The 19,536-nt window shown below is 44.1% G+C and overlaps 1 protein-coding gene across 1 annotated transcript; it reads left to right on the top strand.

Moving 5' to 3' along the window:
• The first annotated feature begins 5,191 nt into the window (after positions 1–5,191).
• On the top strand, positions 5,192–9,065 carry LOC125572432. Its single transcript, XM_048732936.1, has 5 exons — positions 5,192–5,274; positions 5,474–6,403; positions 6,458–6,881; positions 7,179–7,807; positions 7,907–9,065. Exons 1-5 carry the CDS (start codon positions 5,192–5,194, stop codon positions 9,063–9,065), a joined length of 3,225 nt encoding a protein of 1,074 aa, XP_048588893.1.
• The last annotated feature ends 10,471 nt before the right edge of the window (positions 9,066–19,536 follow it).

Here is a 19,536-nt window from a genome sequence, read left to right as displayed (position 1 = left end):
GGTGGGGAGTACTTAGATAAGTGCACAAGGTTCAATGGGCAAGGTGGGGAGCACTTAGATAAGCGCACAAGGTTCAATAGGAAAGGTGGTGAGCACTTAGATAAGTGCACAAGGTTCAATGGGAAAGGTGGGGAGCACTTAGATAAGCGCACAAGGTTCAATGGGAAAGGTGGGGCGCACTTAGATAAGCGCACAAGGTTCAATGGGAAAGGTGGGGCGCACTTATATAAGCGCACAAGGTTCAATGGGAAAGGTGGGGAGCACTTAGATAAGCGCACAAGGTTCAATGGGAAAGGTGGGGAGCACTTAGAGAAGCGCACAAGGTTCAATGGGAATGGTGGGGCGCACTTAGATAAGCGCACAAGGTTCAATAGGAAAGGTGGTGAGCACTTAGATAAGCGCACAAGGTTCAATGGGAAAGGTGGGGAGCACTTAGATAAGCGCACAAGGTTCAATGGGAAAGGTGGGGCGCACTTAGATAAGCGCACAAGGTTCAATGGGAAAGGTGGGGAGCACTTAGATAAGCGCACAAGGTTCAATAGGAAAGGTGGGGAGCACTTAGATAAGCGCACAAGGTTCAATGGGAAAGGTGGGGAGCACTTAGATAAGTGCACAAGGTTCAATGGGAAAGGTGGGGAGCACTTAGATAAGCGCACAAGGTTCAATGGGAAAGGTGGGGCGCACTTAGATAAGCGCACAAGGTTCAATGGGAAAGGTGGGGCGCACTTATATAAGCGCACAAGGTTCAATGGGAAAGGTGGGGAGCACTTAGATAAGCGCACAAGGTTCAATGGGAAAGGTGGGGCGCACTTAGAGAAGCGCACAAGGTTCAATGGGAAAGGTGGGGCGCACTTATATAAGCGCACAAGGTTCAATGGGAAAGGTGGGGAGCACTTAGATAAGCGCACAAGGTTCAATGGGAAAGGTGGGGAGCACTTAGATAAGCGCACAAGGTTCAATGGGAAAGGTGGGGAGCACTTAGAGAAGCGCACAAGGTTCAATGGGAAAGGTGGGGAGCACTTAGATAAGCGCACAAGGTTCAATAGGAAAGGTGGTGAGCACTTAGATAAGCGCACAAGGTTCAATGGGAAAGGTGGGGAGCACTTCGATAAGCGCACAAGGTTCAATGGGAAAGGTGGGGAAAAGGAAGGGTGACCTTTTTGCACCCTTCCCTCAGTCCTTTGCGAAAGCCTGACTTCTGAAAGCCTGATGCATTGTATAGGGCTTTGTCTTTCTGAGTAATGTCGTGAATCGAGGCGACATCGATATATAGGGGAGAAATTTCTATTTGATCGTTATTGTGAAGTGAAAAGTGGGAAGTAATTATCATGTTTTCTTTTGTTTTAGAAAATACGCCGCCACCTACCACGACAGGTGAGTGTGCCGTACAGGGGGAGCAGTACTCGGTGAATTAGAGGGCAGCTCTAGACTTTTTAACAAAAAAAAAGGGTGAATCGGTGTGAGAAATAAGCATTAAATTCCCCCATACCTCCCCCCTTAATATAACACCTGTACCCGCGCTTTCTCAGGGCCCCCTGATAAATAACACATAACACCCACCCTTCCAGTTCGATTTACCCCTCAGTAAAATTAGTAACAAATTGTTCCTTTGCGCTTCCCTAGCCCCAGGTCCCCCGACCAACGCACCTCGTACCAGCGGTACCCACCCTGGAGTGATCGCGGGCGCAGTGATAGCTTGTGTACTGGCCGTTGCCGTGGTGATTGTGGCTTTGATTTTATGGCGAAGAAAGAAAAGGCCTGGTAGCTCAGGTAAAGGAAACACTAATGGCTAAAGAAGGCCCAGGTTTCCGAGGTTGTCTTACCAAAACACACGAAAGTGCGACGGTCAAATGCCGAATAAAAGGCGAACGTGTGAGGCCTGAGCGCTACTAGCCTTGGCCACCCATAGCAGTCAAGGGTTGCCCGTGGATCCCGGTTCTGGAGACTGGGAATTAGTCCCTAGCCAACTTGACGTTAGTTTGAGTTAGCGAGGAGTTCGATAAAACCGATTTCGAATTATTTGGTTCCTACTGTATCTATCTTTTTCCGCTCATTTCTATCTTTGTTCCTCTCTTATCTATCTTTGCTTCTCTTCTATCTATCTATCTTTCCCCCCTCTTTCCTATCTATGTTCCCCTTCTGTGTAGTTTTGTATTTTGGGGGCATGTCACTGCTGGTGGCTCTTGAGACTAACATACTTTTTGAATTTCAGGACCCAAGACTCGAAGCCAACCAAAGTAAGGCCAGAAATATAATTACTAAACAAATACAGATATGTATTTTTTTTTTTACTGAAAAAGCTTGAATTGGTATTTGATAATAATAATAATGGTAATGATGAGGATGAGGATGATGATGAAGAAGATGATGATGCAGGGTGTGGTCCACCCTGAATGAATTCTTGATACGATCTAATGCCCTTTACTACAGCTATATATTATATATGTACTAAAATTAAGCTTATAAGAAACTGTACTAAAATTATTAATCTAAAAATATACTGAAATAAATTAGTCTTAAAAGTAAATTCTGCAAGAATTCGGCTATAAATGTACAAAAAATAAAGCTAGCAACATGTGTAGATTTAAATCTGAACTGTTTTTATTCCCATCTTAGTCATTATGATACGGAGGGCCAGGAGCAGTATGCGATACCCGACAGACCCAGTGCGCATGACCAAAGGAGTTCTGCCGCTGACGAGCTCCCGCAGTACGCACAGGTCAACAAGGAAGCGAAGAAAAAGAAACCGGTAAGCAATGGTGCATCATGGTATCGTTACGTAAGCAGCGCACTTCAAGTGGCCCAGAGAACTCTCAAAACCATTGCATGAATTGCTGGAATAAGCGCTGCGGTGCCTATTTAATTTTTTATATACCTGGTGAGGCTCCTATTCGGGGATGGCGCTTATTTCAAAATCCGTTTTGTCTCTAGATAAAAGTGTTCTTATAACGACGTGCAAACAAAATTCCGCAACCCTAGCAAAACATGCTTTTAATGATAAACTAATGGGCGGGTGGTACTGACGGCTTTCGATACTTTCCCTCTAGCGTGCAGTCACACTCGTCGTATTAGCCCTCGGCCGCGCGCTTGCTTTGTCTTCTCTCGCCCCCTCTCCCCCCCCGCCCCTCTCCCTTGAGCCGCTACGCAGGCTATTGTCGAATGAACACGTTTAGGCAAGCTGGGCGCTTATTCGAGCAATTACTGTAGTATGGGCTACCGGAGCCATTAATTAACACAGGGATCCCATTCAATAACGCTGATTCCCACTAGGAAGCAAGAGCAACGCAAGGGAATTTAGATTGAGAACGCGAGTTGCGCTATCCTATCTAAACAATAAATGAATAATTCCTATAAAGCTTATTTTGTGTTGTGTTTATGTGATGAGTGTATTTTTATTTACTCTTATTTTATTATTTATTTGATACCCATGAAGCACTGCGGGCGACAACACAGATTATCCGTGTATACCTCTCGTTATTTTCAATAATCACAATATATATTTTATATTAACAAGTTGGTGCTTCCTAACCTAAACTCACGCACTACTCCCCCCAGCCCCCTGGTGGCCTCATTTACGCGGAACTTGACCACACAGACTACCCGGATGGCAGAGAAACCCTCACCCGCCCGTCACGTGAGCCTCAAGAAGAGACTGATTACGCGGTCGTGGTGGGAGGGATGCGCCAAGATCCCGAGCCGCAGTACGGTAACCTCGCCTCCGAGGGGTACAACATGGCGAGCGAGGTCTAAGCCGAGTGGGCGTGGACTCACCTTTCGGTCCTATATAGCAACGAACGACAAACTTTCTTAAATTTTTTAGAAGTTTTATAAGGCTTTTTATCTTTTTAGCAATGAGTCCCTGATGTAAGGAAATATATTTTTTGTAGAGCTATTTTTGGACATTTTTTACTAGATGAGTGGATGTGTATAATGTACAAGTATGTGTATAAGCATAGGCTGTATAGGATTTACAAGCTGTATATGCCCGCCCCGGGCTGGACTGAGGGGTGAGGGGTGGACCACACCCTGAAAATTATTATCCCTTCGCAAGTTCTCCCTTGCCCCTAGATGTCAACCCTCTATTTTTCCTTGATCTGTTTACGAGCTATCTTGGCACGACCAAAATCAGAGTCTATAATTGCACACCCAATCCTACTAGGGGTTCGAATTTGTACAGGGCGGACCATGCACTGTTTTCATTTCTACCCTGAACCCTATTCCTACTACCCGTTCGTGACAGCGCCGTCAAGATGATTGGTTAGAAAGTAATTCGAGTGTGATAGAACGTAGAGGAAAATGACGGGAAACTGGTGAGAATCACGTGTCTATTTCCCTGCCCCTCCCCCCCTTATGACAGAATTGCAAGCATTCATGCTATGGAATCTTCTCAAGTCTTGAATGGCGTTTGCTCTGTAGAAATTTAAATATTAATCATTAAATCGCAATGAAATTTTTATATAATTTTGTATGCTTTTTACAAATTTAATAATCAATGAACGCAATTTTCAGGTAACTATTATAGGTAGTTTTATATCAAATAAGCTTTTGAATAAATATTATTTTAGTAAACGAGTTGTTGTTGTCTTATTTCCGAAAATAATTTTAACGGAGAGGTACCAACAAGAATAATAACACAAAGCTAGAGTAGTAGTGTTTTGGCGCAGCTGGCGCAAAATTTGATCGTCCGCGCAAAAGTTTTTTTGATCGCCATTTTTCATTTAATCATTTTTCATTTAATCATTTTTCATTTAATCATTTTTCATTTGATCATTTTTCATTTAATCATTTTTCATTTAATCATTTTTCATTTAATCATTTTTCATTTGATCATTTTTCATTTAATCATTTTTCATTTAATCATTTTTCATTTCAATCATTTTTCATTTCAATCATTTTTCATTTTGTCACGTGACAGCCACACCCACCTGTCAATCATTTTGTCACGTGACGCAGCTGGCGCAAAATTTGATCGATCGCGCAAAAGTTTTTTTGATCGCGGTCTGCGCATGCGCGCGGGCGTCCTGCTCCGTCTTATCAGCGTGCGCGAGTTTGCTAAAGATCTCTTTCAAGGCTTGGCGGGGGTGTGCGGAGACTTTAGACCCCACCTGGGGGAGCTCGGGGGGCTAGCCTCTCGGCTTCACATCTAAAAAGCTTTTGAAAAGTGGCTTAAAGACATGAACAGTTTAATAAAATGGAGGAACAAACGGTGAAAGATCTGAAAGCCCTCACCGTGAGAGATCTAAAAGCCCTTGCCAAGGAGCGGGGTATCCCCAGGTATTATTGGATGCTAAAAGCCGGACTCGTCGAAGCGCTGACCAACGCGCCACCACAAACCCCTCCGGCTAAACTTCTCAAAGGGCTGCCACTACCGGGCGGAGGACGAGCCGGTGCCTGAGATTAATGTCCCCATTCTCAAACCCACCCAGCCCACACGAAATTCCCACGTCCGCCCACTCAAGCATTTCGCGAACAGGGCGGTCAACTCAATCAAGAGGGAGTTAAACGAGTTTGCGGACTGGATACAATCTTATGTCCCTGAGCCCGTCAAAAAGACTGTAGATAAACGAGTCAAACGTCTGAAGGAAAAGATTAAGCGTATATCCGAGGGGACAGAAGGTCGCTTCACACCCAAAGAACAACGGACAGCATTGAAGGGGTATCTTAAGACCCACGGAATAGCTGGGCAGGAAGGGTACGACCCAAAGACATTCATCGCTAATATCAAACCAAAAGTCCTAGAGCTCATCAACCGACAAAAGAAGCCTATCAAAGTAAAGTTCATCTTTACCTGTAGGTTTATCAAAGAGGACCCAGCCACCGCCCAGATCGACGAAGAACTGGGATATTTTCATACAGAAAAGCCCGAAACTGTAACAGAGTCGACCTATTTCTCCAACTTGTTCGATACGACGACAAATTATTTACTCGGATTAGTTGAGCAATTCCGAAAGCAAAGCTCCGGGTGGCAATTCGACCAGGTGGAATACTTCGACATCAACATCGATCCCTTTGAACCGCTTTCTGGGTCTTCCTATATTCCGCTGCCGCCGAAACTAGCGTCCAAGAAGGCGATCATCAATGTTAAGAACGAGAATGATCACGAATGTTTCAAGTGGGCAGTAACCTCTGCTGTGTATCCTAGGGAGAAAGATCCTCAAAGGCTCAGTAAACAAATGATAGAGAACTCTGAGAAATTCGACTGGTCAGGGATAGAGTTCCCCGTCTCACTAAAACAGATTGACAAGTTTGAGAAACAGAACCAGTATACGGTTAATGTGTATGGATACGAAACCAAAGTATATCCATTGAGAATCAGCGAGAAGGATCCAGATAATGCAATCAACTTACTTCTCATCTCGGATGATGAGACGAATCATTACTGCTGGATAAAGAATATGATGAGGTTAGTATCTACTCAAATTGATGAGTTTCATCATACTCGTTTTTTATGCTGTAGATGTCTGAACTCGTTTCGGTGCAAACAATCGTTAGAAAAACATTCTGAATGCTGCGGTAATCATGAAGCGGTTGGAATAGAGATGCCTAAGATAGATAAGGATGGAAACCTACCCCACATTAAATTCAAAAACTACAACAGAAAAATGCGTGTCCCCTTTGTTGTCTATGCCGACTTTGAGAGCTTCACAGAGAATATAGACACATGCTCCCCAGATGGGAGTAAAAGCTTCACTAAGCAATACCAGAAGCACAAACCGTCTGGTTTCTGCTATCTCATCAAGTGTTTCGACGGAGATATATCCCCATCCGAGCTTGTACGATACACAGCTGAATCTCCAGACGAAGATATCCCACAGCTTTTCGTAGAGTCTTTGGAGTCAGACATTGAGAAAATTTACGATAAGTTCAGGTTCCCTAAGAAGGTAAAAATGACTCCGAAGGACAAAATCGCCTATAACGACGCCACTCACTGCCACATTTGTGAGGGTGAATTAGGGGAAGACAAGGTTTTGGATCATTGCCACCTTACAGGGAAGTACAGAGGTGCTGCTCACAACGCGTGCAACTTAGATCACAAAATTCCAAAGTTCTTTCCTGTTATCTTTCACAATCTGTCTGGGTACGACAGCCATCTATTTATCAAGAACCTTGGTACATCGGAAGGTAAAATAAACTGTATACCTAATAACGAGGAAAAGTATATTTCTTTCACAAAACAGATTGTAGTCGACAGTTTCACGAACAAGAGGGGTAACAAGATCGATGTTAAACGTGATATCAGATTTATCGACAGTTTCAGGTTTATGTCGGCCAGTCTCGACAGTCTAGTGGGTAATATGTCAAGGGAGTGCTTCAAAAACCTGGCGGAGTACTATGAGGGGGAGGAGCTCCAGCTGTTGTTGAGGAAGGGTGTTTTCCCTTACGACTGGTTCGACGGCTTTAGCAAGCTCGACGCAACACAGCTCCCACAGAGAGAGGCATTCCACTCCAAACTCAACGGCACCGACATATCGGAGGAGGATCACCTGCACGCGCGGAGAGTGTGGGAGGTCTTTGGGATGGGGACCATGAGGGATTACCACAATCTGTATCTAGAGTCGGATGTGTTGCTTTTAGCTGACGTTTTCGAGAACTTTAGAGACGTTTGTCTCAAGAATTACGGTCTGGACCCCGCTTGGTACTACACAGCGCCAGGGCTGGCTTGGGATGCAGCGTTGAAGACCACCAAGGTGAGGCTAGAGCTTCTAACGGACTATGACATGTTGCTCATGATTGAGAAGGGCATCCGTGGGGGTGTCTCCATGATAAGCAACAGACATGGGGAGGCAAATAACCCTTACATGAAGGAGTATGACCCTAACCTACCCACAAAATATATCACCTACCTTGATGCTAACAATTTGTATGGCTGGGCGATGAGCAACCCTTTACCGACTCATGGTTTCAGGTGGATGGGTGACCAAGAGCTGTCAGGTTGGAGAGACCGCCCATGCATTCTGGAGGTTGACTTGGAGTACCCTCACCACCTACATGACTTACACAATGACTACCCACTAGCCCCGGAATCTATCGGGCTAGGCAAGGTGGACAAGTTGGTCCCCAACCTCAACGACAAGACAAAGTACGTTATCCACCATGAGACTCTGAGACTTTATGTGAGTTTTGGGCTAAAAGTCACCAAGATTCACAGGGGTGTCACTTTTGAGGAGTCTGCGTGGCTGGAGCCCTACATTGACTTGAACACCGATCTGAGAGCCAAGGCGACTAATGATTTTGAGAAGGACTTCTTCAAGCTGATGAACAACTCCGTCTTTGGTAAGACTATGGAGAACATTAGGAACAGGGTGGACATTCGCTTGGTGACGGACGAGAAGCAGGCCAAGAAGCTCATATCAAAGCCGAACTATCAACATCGCACCATCTTTTGCGAGAATCTAGTCGCCATTTACATGAAGAAGACAAAGTTAACCTTCAACAAACCCGTTTACTTGGGTATGTCCATCCTGGATATAAGCAAGACGCTCATGTATGATTTCCACTACAACTTCGTCAAGTCCAAGTACGGTGAGGATGCAAAGCTCTTATTCACTGATACTGACAGCCTGATGTATGAGATCGAGACGAAAGACTTTTACAAGGACATCAGCGGGGATGTGAGGTCCATGTTCGACACCAGCAACTTTCCGAAGGGTCACCCATCCGGTATTGAGGTTGGTGTGAACAAGAAAGTCATCGGAATGTTTAAAGATGAGGCTGGGGGTCAGCAAATTACAGAATTTGTAGGACTGAGAGCCAAACTTTACTCATACAAGATGGATAAAGGTAAAGAATTAAAGAAATGCAAGGGCGTCAAGAGAGCAGTCGTCAAGAAGAGCATCGGTTTCGATAACTACAAGGATTGCCTATTTGATAAGAAACCTCAGATGAGACTTATGAATGTCATCAGAAGTCATAAGCATGATGTTTACACTGAAACGGTGAACAAGGTCGCTCTATCTCATGAGGATGACAAGCGAATCATCTGTGACGATGGCATCCACACCTTCGCTCACGGTCATTTCAAAACTGCGGCTGGTGGTAGCTCAGTATCTTCAGGAACGACTTGAAGTTCTTCTCTAACGAACGACCTCCTTGGAGCACCTTCAGAGAGGTAGTACAACACAGGCTGTCCAACTGAAACAACACTGCGTGATAGATCAAACACTTTTAAACTCCAAATAGGATCTGTGGCTCGTCTGCGTTCACCTCCTTCCTCTTCTCCAGGAGCTAATAGATATCTAACTCTAACCCCCGGTGGTAGTCTAACTTCATCAAGTCCAACAGGCCGCTTATACGTTGGAGGGTCAATATCAACCTCTTTCAACGCAATAGATTTTGCGGGCTCTTTGCCGGTGATTCTTATAGGCTGACTATTCAGAGTTTTCAAAACACCTGGCAATCGTTTCACCCAAACTCTAGACCGATCATCGCTAATCATTTCTTGAGCATACTGATGAGAAAACAACCTCTCCGCCAGTGTTCTATTGGCGCGTTCGACAAAAGCCTGTGCGCGATGGTTCCCAGCCTCGCTTCGCTGGATGGTAACCCCCTTCTTTTTCATAATCTTCGTTACCTCTCCCCTAAATTCTGTCCCCGGATCGACAATCACCGTATGAGGCCATTTAAGTTTTCTGGAGTATATCTTTTCGAACCCTTTAGCAATTCCACTCGAATCCTTGGTAGTCAGTGCTTCTGCATCTTTATATCTCGAGGCAATATCAATCACGACCAACGCGTAACGGTAGGTTTTTCTGCCTACGTTATCGTGGGGCATAAACAACAGATCGGCTTGGTGAATCTGATTAGGTTTATTCACAGTCCAATGCGGTCTGGGGACATACTTTGGGGCTGGGAGGTAGATCTGCCACAACGCCTGTTTTTCAAGCCACTTCTTAGCCTCGGCTTCACTGACTTTAGCGGCACTAGCTAACTTAGAAATAGCTGAATACCCTTTCCAGTATCCATCGGTGGAATAGCATATTTTTGATAACCTGCTTTCGTTACTCATTTAAAGATTATCTCTCTTTTCTTAAAATAAAAGATGACACAAGCGATATCAGAAAAAATTAACCCAAACAGGGTCCCACGGGAACCCTTCGGCCTGAAAGCGGAATCGTCGCTGAATCGGATTACATTCAATCCCTCATCGGCGAGTCCTGGAGAAACCCTCTATATAAATATTCCAAAACTTGCAGAGAATGTAGTGATTGTTCCAGGTAGTGTATCCTTACTATTTGACTTAGACGTCGCAGGACACGCGAATAATACTCTCGTCAACAACGTTGGTCGAAACCTAGTGTCAAGGCTCAAGATTCTTTTCGGCGGAGAAACACTACAGGATACTCAAAGATACGATCTCTTTCAAACCTATCACGACTTATACTTACAAGCTGAAGATCGTGGGGATAGAATAAAACAAGGTATCTCCTCTGAAAACATGAGGAAGCTCAGGACAAATGCAGGTGATAAAGTGACCTCAGATGCTAAGGAAGTAGCTCTTGCAACAGTTCACAACACCAAGTACTGCATTCCACTCGACCATCCTATTCTCAGCGAGCATGGGGCCTTTTATCCAAAGGCGTTACCTCATCCGCTAACCTTTGAAATTACTCTAGCCCCAGTTTCCGACGTCGTTGTTTATGCTGACACGGTCAAGACTCCAACGTACACCATCACAAACCTCGAGTTGGAATATGCTTGCATCTCAAGTGAATACTTGGCTCGTGAGGCGTTGTCGGCTTATCAGGTTGGTAGAGGATTCTTTTACGAGAACGTCATTCTCCACAAAACGTTCACCATTTCCAAACCTAATGATAGTGTCATAAACGAGCACATTAATCTGCCGAGGAGGTCAATGACAGGGATATTGTGTCTGTTCACAGAGAGCTACACCGGAGGAACAAGAGATTCCTAAAAGTTTGTCAATCCAAGTATCACATCGATCAACATTAATGTGGATGGCATGCCAAACCGTCTCTACTCCAAGGGGATGACACCGCCGGACCTCTGGGAGTCGGTAAAGAAACGTTTCGGTAGAGAGGGTGTTAAGCAAAAGGATTTTTACGCTAATAACAAGTTTGCTCTGTGGATCGACTTGAGGGCACACCCAGATAACAGCATTCACGGAGGAGGTCTGGTCTTGAACAATACGCGGGACGGAGTAAAACTCGAGATGAAACGAAAAGTTGGAGGAACGGGGAATATCACCTTCTACATGTTTGTAGTAGCCGACGCGTTGATGGAGGTTATGAACTCGAATTTGAGAGCAATCATGTATTAAAAAAGACTTGTGTGATAATACAAAAAGAATGGAAGAATTACGGGGAAAAGTTCCTTTTCATTGTATTATCACAGGACCTACTAATTGTGGGAAGACAAAGTACCTCACGGAACAGCTCCGAGGACCGTTCCGCAATGTGTTTGAATACATTGTGTTGATTTGCCCGACTTATGCGAAAAATAAGTCCTATCGTAGGTTTGCTCACGGAGATAAACGTTTCTTGGTATTATCACCGGATGCTAGTAACACCGATGAGATTAACGAGTTACTAACAGATTGTGCGGTGCTATTTTCTGGTACAAATACGTTACTCGTTTTAGATGACTGTGCTGTATCGAAAGATCTAAAGCAACGCTCGAACAAGTTTATCGATCTAGCGTTCTCAGGGAGACACGATGGGTTATCAGTGTGGGTATTGACGCAACAATTAACATCCATAGCAAAGCCCTTTCGTGATAACGTCGCCTGTGTGGTTACATTCCATAATCCATCTCAAATTGGCACCAAAACACTGTTTGAAGATTATGGAGGTGATTTAGATGTCGAGACTCGTAAAAAGTTTGTAGAACTGCTGAAAACTGAAAAGTATTCCAGACTCTGTTTCTGCCTACGACATCCATTCCAACGTTATTTAGAGATTCCTGCGACGCGGTGAGCCCTGATTAGAGAAACGTTGGGGAGCTCGAGGGGTCAGCCCCTCGAAGTGGTTTAAAAACATCTTGGTCTACTTACAAAATAAGATGGCAAGCATTGAGGATTATATGGAAGAGGAGCCCGAGTCCAAGGGGAGTTCGAGGGGTGCGCCTCCCGAAGATGATGTTGAAGTCAAACGAGAATCGCTGGCTATTCTCGCATCTCTTGGGACTACAAAGGAATTTCTTGGTACCGGTATGAGTCTTGGTGATATCAAGAAGCTCTCGGCGAAAGACGTCGAGAAATACTTTGTTCGCTACCAGACTGTCTTAGGCAAGCAAGTCACTGATGGATTAGTAGAATCGGCACTTCAAGCAGCGTCTCAAGTCATTTCCTATGTGGTTCCTGTAGATGACACCGAAGCGCTTAGCAAAGACTTACAGAACGACGAGTTGGTTAAACGCGAATTGTCAAACTTTGCAGGTCTCTTGGTGTTGAAGGGAGGAAGGATGGTGGCACTTGCTAGTGCCCTCTTTCGGGTCGCTAAGCATGTTAAACTAACACCTTCACAGGAGACTTCCAACAAACTTCAAGAACTTTCAAGCACAACTGAGCAAACTCTTGAGCACGCCTAAGCAAGCTCTTGAGCAAACTACTAAGACGCCATTTAAAGATTATGTTTCTTATTGTAAATCGAAATAAGAAATGTCTGACGAAAATCAAGAGGTTGAACAGATTACTAGGAACCCACAACCGACAAAAAGCAAGGAGAAAGATCCTAAAAAAGTCGCTGCTGGTAAGAAACTCGCCGAATATAATAGGAGGGCTAAAGAAGCACTTGCTAGGGAGATGAAACGTGACGCGGAGGCGAGTTCAGAAGACGCTACACAGGCGGAGACACCCCACCAAGGGGGAGCTCGAGGGGCTAGCCTCTCGAACGCTTGGATTCCAGAGCTATCGTTTACAACTGTACTGTCTCTAGTTGGAATAGGGTTTACCGCATTGGATATGTATATGCGTTTTTACAAAAAGAAAGAGGGCGAACCGTCTAAGATTAACGTCAACGAGACCGAAACTCTCGAGAAACCCACCCCCCACCTAGGAGGGGCTCGAGGGGCTAACCTCCCGAACTCAACGCCAAAAATAGGAATGTTGTGATTTAAAGATTATCTGAATCTGTAATAAATAAAATCATGTCAACTGAAAACAAACTTGTGAAAACGATCACCGACTCAGCAGTCATTGTCGGATTGGCCGCCGGCGTGGGTTATGTTGCTAAAAAGGCTATGAAAGAATCGTTTATCAGCGACCCTTCGTCGAGTGTTACAAACTATGCTAAATGGGTTGCTGTCCTGTCCGGTAGTATGTATCTGAAAGATTATCTGGAAACACAAAAGATTTTGCCAAAATCGCTGTAGGCGACTTAAAGATTTTATAGACTGATTAATAAATGGCAAGTATAGCGCTGATGATTGGTGGAGCTATTCTTAATGCGACGGCATTCGTTGGAGGGAGTTACCTAGCTAGATACTTATCTTCTGACGCTACTCATGTCGATAAAGAAAAAATAAGACACGATAAAGCGCTTGAAAAGTATCAACAAGCAATGGGTGATTGGCAGAAAAAAAGACAGGAATACCAGGATTGGTTGGGGGAAGAATATAATAATAAACTTCGTGCAGACCAGAATGATAAGGAGACCGATCAGGCTTTCAAACTATACGCTCAAACACATCCAGATTTTGATTTGAAAGAGCCTGAGCTCTCAGATTACTATAGACCAAGTAGCAACCAAAAGATGGGAGAGATGGCGTACGTTGGAGGTGGAATGGTAGCTCTTGGCTATGTAGCGAGTAAATGGCTCTGAGCATATTCGGTGTAAAGATCACTTAAAGATTTCTTATCTTCAAACAAAATAAGAAATGGATATAGATTTTGATCCCACAACAGAAGAAGGTAGAGAAGATTTGAATACTACTGTAGACGAAGATTATGATTCTCTTATTCCAAACGATGGTGAGGGAAGAGAATCATGGAATGAAAGGATTTCAAATAGATTTGGTAGAGGTGCAAGCTATGTGAGTAGGAGGTTGATCGATTTATGGAAAACACGAAACCCCGGGAGGGTTGTCCCCGAATACATGGAGTTACAGAATATGGGAGGTTCTTCTTCAACGGACACACTTAGGGTAAACCTTTTGTTATCGAAATATCCAGATCTTGATGAAAATTTAGTTCAGATTTCAACGGATGAAAGAGGAAAACAATTCATTTCCTTCTTTTCTGCAAGAAAAGGTAGTTGGACTAGACCAGAAAGGTTGTACAACGAGGATAGAACGGTGCGGAAGAGTGTTGACACCAAAATCAGATCCGGAAAGTACAAGCAAATTCAGATTCAACTCGATGAACTAGACGCTACAGGTAATACACTCAGAGAAGAAGAAGAGAGAAACACCGAGCAAATGAGAAAAAATAATGAGGAACGAAGTGAAACAACTAACCAAGAAAGACTAAGAGCTATAGATCGTAAAAATGAAGAGCTCAGCGAAAGAAATTCTGTCATAGATGAGACTTTGGAAGAGAATCAATTGGAGAGAGAAAATCTTGAAGAGAGAATGTCGTTGAAAGATCGTGTCAAAGTGATTTTTTAAGAAATACGGATTTACAGTCGCTGCTGTTCTAACTGCCACTGGTGTTATAGTTGGTGTTATTGTAAGCAATCTGAAAGCTGGGCTGACTAGTGTTGCAAAAGGTGTTGGAAATGGTCTGAAAACAATAGGCAAAAAATTAGGGGAAATACTCCCAGGAATGGTTGGTGCGATAGCTAGTTTCATATTTAGAACGGCAGGTGAAGTCGTCGGCTTTTTAGCTAAAAACGCATGGCTTCTCATCGTCGCTGTCGTCCTGTATTTCGTAGAACGGTTTAAAAGGAGACGGAAATCATAACAAATGGTATTACTCTACATTGAAGGAAAAGTTGCTGACTTTACTGTCTATTTAGAACAACCTATTGAAAAGCCGCGGTTTATTGCGCTGCGAGGATGTGCGTTTCATAATCGTTGTAACAGTCTCTCAAGCGAGGGAACGGTCTCCGACGGTGAGAACATTATCCTTAGGATCCCCGCGGGGCAGTATACGATCGAGACGCTAAAACGTCAAATAGATGGGGGTATGCGTCTTGGTGAAAAGTCAGTCTCTATTAGAGACTCGTCACTCGAAGTTCATCGGAACGTCGTGTTGAATGAGCCGCTCGCCTGCCTGTTAGGACTCAAGACCAAGGAGCTGGAAGCAAACACTCGCCACGAGATAAAGATGATAGGTCACGAGGCTATTTTTATCCACTGCGACCTTGTGAACGCGTCTGACTCCCTCCAACAAGGGGCGCCCTCACAAATCCTAACATCTATAGAGCTTGATGAAGGAAAGATATACCTTAATCCACACGATCCGATACAGGTCAGTACCACATCAGTCGGTTACGTGAGTAGTCTCCGTTTTAGTGTAAAGGACGGCGGTGGAAATACAATAGAGCGTGGCCTCTACCCGATACGTCTAATCTTAGAAATTACTTAAAGAATAGCCTCTCTCCATAGTAAAACTATGGAAGAATACAATTCAATCTACCCAAATGTACCACAACGTGGTGATAACTTCAGACTTCAAAAGACCCACGATGTTTTGGGAAGTTTGGAACAAGAAGTTAAACATTACGAGAACGTGAGGAAAAAGTATAAACGAGCGCAGAGCGTGTTTTCAAAGGTAAGCGTGGGCTTAGGACTCGCATCCGTCATTCTTGGGTCTAGTGGTTTAGGAACTTCTCTGTCAGGTTTGGGTATCATCGTTGGAGTTCCGTTGGGTGCTTTGGCTGGTGTTTTTGGTCTTACGTCTGTAGGCTGTGCGGCAGTTTCTAAACGACTGTCGCGAAAAGTCTCTAAGCACGACCAAACGGCGGCGATGGCAGGGGCAAAGGTAAACAGCATACGTGATTTGGTTTCTAAAGCTTTGAAAGACAACAAAATATCAGATGAAGAGTTTTCATTGATCTTGAACGAGGTGGATAAGTTTGAGGCTCTAAAGCTCCAGATTCGTCAAAAGTCAGGAAAAGAGGACGAAAAAAACGTAAACATTACCAAGCTGAGGGAAACAGTAAGAGAAGAGATTTTGAAAGACCTGGCGAGTCGACCCGCTCGGTGAAATTTCTGTTCGAAAGAACCCCCGTTGGATGGATCTACGAATTGAGGTATGCAAAGAACTGATTTAAAAAAATCTTATATGTTAAATGAAGAACATATAAGATGAAGTTTACAGAATTTGTGAAAAGGTACCCTTACTATTCACGCTTTAGGTTCTCCGCCGACGAGCATGGCGATGTGCAATTCATTTTCAATGGGGACGAATACGATCCATTCGACAAGAATGGGAATCTAGTCAAAACGTTATATCACTTCCCTGGTAATAGCTGGAAACCCGAGAATATCCAGGATTTCCTGGTCACCGATGACGCACAGGCATACAAGGAAACGATTCAGCAACTGTTTGGATTTCCAAAACAATATAGACTTAGACGCGCGTGCAGAATACAAAATATCGCCATGGGACGAAAACCCTACGAAAAATAACTACGTCTCTTTTGATGTTTTTATAACACCAAAGCTGAAGACACACTTTGTTTTTAGGGATATATTCACCGACAGCGAGCTAGTATTCAGAACAGCAAAGGAGGCTAGTAGGTGGCTTGACGCCCCGAACCTCAGTTATTGGAGTCAAGCCTTAAATTTTGCTATGTTTTGCGCGACTGCTGGATGTGGTGTGACGCGTGACATGATTGACGACTCTCAAGTGGGGTCGTTCTACAGATTCCACATCATTTTCACTATCAGACGACTATTAAATGAGCTACAATGTCCTCTTCCGAAAGATAAGCTCTTTAGTTGGAATAAAAACTTCTACAGCGAGGCAGCTTACCAAAAATTAAGAACAGAGTTCCGAACTGGCAGCGATTTCCGGTTCCTTGGGCCGATAAATCATGGGTTAGGAAATGTTTATAACTACGATTATCACGGATTGTCATCTTCTAACGACTCGTATAAGCCCTATGGTACCATTGATCAATTACACGACGAATGGGATGCTGCTAAAAGCGACGACGAACACATGAATCACTTCGAGATCGAGTACCTGAAAGACCCTAGAACCGAGTTTCAGTACGAGTGGTTCTTTCCAGAAAAATCAATGGGACTAACCAAAGCTGGGTTGTCTAGGATAAATCAAAGCATAGAAGCCTTTGTTTATTGTATTCTAGGCGCACAAGTTCAAACTCGGTCGTCAATCGTTGGCGATAGCGGTTCAGCTCAAGAAACGAAACAAGTCTTTTCGAAACTCTTTGAAAGCGCAGTGATAGAAAACGATCTATCAAAAAGTATACAAAGGTATCAGTTTGCTTTACAACAGGCGAGGCAAAAACTAGACTTGGCTTTCGCCCTCGGTTGTTGGTTGAGCCCATCGTATCTTGTGATAAATAACAACACTTCAATCGCTGGTTATAATAACAAATTACAAAAAGCCACTACCGATATGAAATTGGGGCTAAATCCAATAAATAACGAGATAAAAACGATCCCAAAACATAATATGGGTCATTCAAAGATTTTGTTACCTCATACCGAGTCAGTCACGGCTCACAAACCGAAACCTGAAGCGAAAACAAACCCAAAGCCGGACGTGACTAAACCCTTGAACACGCAGCACGAAAATAACCTTGTCATGATCACAGCCTTCACGGCTGGTTTGGCTTGGTATCTATTTCGGTAGCATGTGAGATGCATGTGTACGGATGTGACGTATTGCAATAAAACAATACCTGTTCACGTGCTAAACAATAGACCGCATACCAGATCTCCCTAACAACCACGGACTCTCGATGTAGATACAAAACCTATTTTCAGAACCGCTCGTTGTTAGGGTGGTTAGGAATGTATGACGTCACACCGTCATATGAGCCTAGCTTTTGCGACACAGGGTCAGAAGCAATACGCATTTTGTAACGCGAGACACGTTACAAAACTAACTGGATCAATATTAATTTTCGCTACACGTTCTACAATGATACCTTTGTCTGCCGTGTTCGCATATTTGAGACCCTCCGCATAACTTACAAAAGAATTTCTGTTTGTTGTGTTCACATATTCCTTTCCCCTTGCAGTCTTTACAGATATATCTCACTCGTCTGTGCTCACAAATACTACTACCATTGCAATCTCTACACCGCGTTTTTCTTCGATTATGGGAGCATATTTGAGACCCGTGACAATCTTTGCAATAATATTTTACTTTGCCGTGAGGACATTTATAAGTGTTAGGTGTCGGTTCATCAAGAATATTATGTGGTGGTGGTGACTGATCTTCAGCCGTACGTTCAACCGTTTGTTCCTCCATTTTATCAAACTGTTCACATCTTTAAACCGCTTTTCAATTTTTTTTAGATGTGAGCTAAAGCCGGCTAGTAGTACGAGGTGTTAAAAACCAATCTACGAACGGTAAACTATCCCATCTTGACCGTTCGAACGTCTCGCATCGCGTCCCTAACCTTTCCTCTTCTGCCCACATCATAAGATACATCTGGTAGTCCAACTCGCGAACAAAATCTATATCAACCACAAAGGTTTTACCTCTAAGAAACGAGGCGAATACATCACCACCCTCGTCAATCAACGGGAAGATTTCACGCCGCGTCTCGGTATCATTCTCACCGCCAAACAGTCCAAGGTAAACTAAAAATTTCACTTCGCGCGGGAAATCCCGCACGGTCGGCAAGCCATACTCGTTACGACTCTCGTCTATGACGTACCGACTCTCGTCTATGGCTTGCTGAATCCCCGTCTCCATCATGAACTCTAATGCTTTCTCTCTGAACCTCGATCCTACACTTAGGCAGTAGGCATGAAACGATTCGCACTCCCTCCTGTGATCTTCATAATCGAAAGATTCTTCGTCCGAGAGCTCTTTGTATCCAATACTCATAATATTCAGGTCACATACGCATAGCTTATCGCTCACTAACGGTCTCCTACATACTGGACAGGTCGCAGAGCGGAGTCTAAGCACACATTTCAGATGATTTCCGTGCCCGCATTCTAACTCGGCGCTTGTTTCTTTTTGCACCTCCTCTAAACAAATCGAGCACAGGATGGGTTCTTCGGGACTACCCGACGGCGGTGGTGGCTGCTCTTCAGCCGTACGTTCAACTGTTCGTCTCTCCATTTTATTAAACTGTTCACATCTTTAAACCGCTTTTCAATTTTTTGACACCACATACCAAAGCATGCCTCTCACACCTACCCACCGAAACACTCTTCCAACATTTCCTTCTCTTGCTCATCAAGACACCAATCCCAAAACCTATCTGGATGCCAAGCTACTGGCATTAGTTCGTCCTCCAGCTTTCTACGGAATCTCACCTTGTGTAGCTTCTCCGGGAGCTCCTCATGCACGAGACCCCAACCCTGCGCCGCACGCAGCACCGCGACAATTTCGTGTAGACCCCAAAACCGTGCGTAACTCATAGGCCCACTGAGATCGGTCGCGCCCCACTCCAAGCACAACCTCACAATCTTAAGGTTACCGGA

This window comes from Nematostella vectensis, chromosome 9, assembly GCF_932526225.1.
Source record: "Nematostella vectensis chromosome 9, jaNemVect1.1, whole genome shotgun sequence".
In the NCBI taxonomy this organism is placed as follows: Eukaryota; Metazoa; Cnidaria; class Anthozoa; order Actiniaria; family Edwardsiidae; genus Nematostella; species Nematostella vectensis.
The sequence above is the reverse complement of the archived record's forward strand: the minus strand, read 5'-3'. Positions and strand labels throughout refer to the sequence as shown.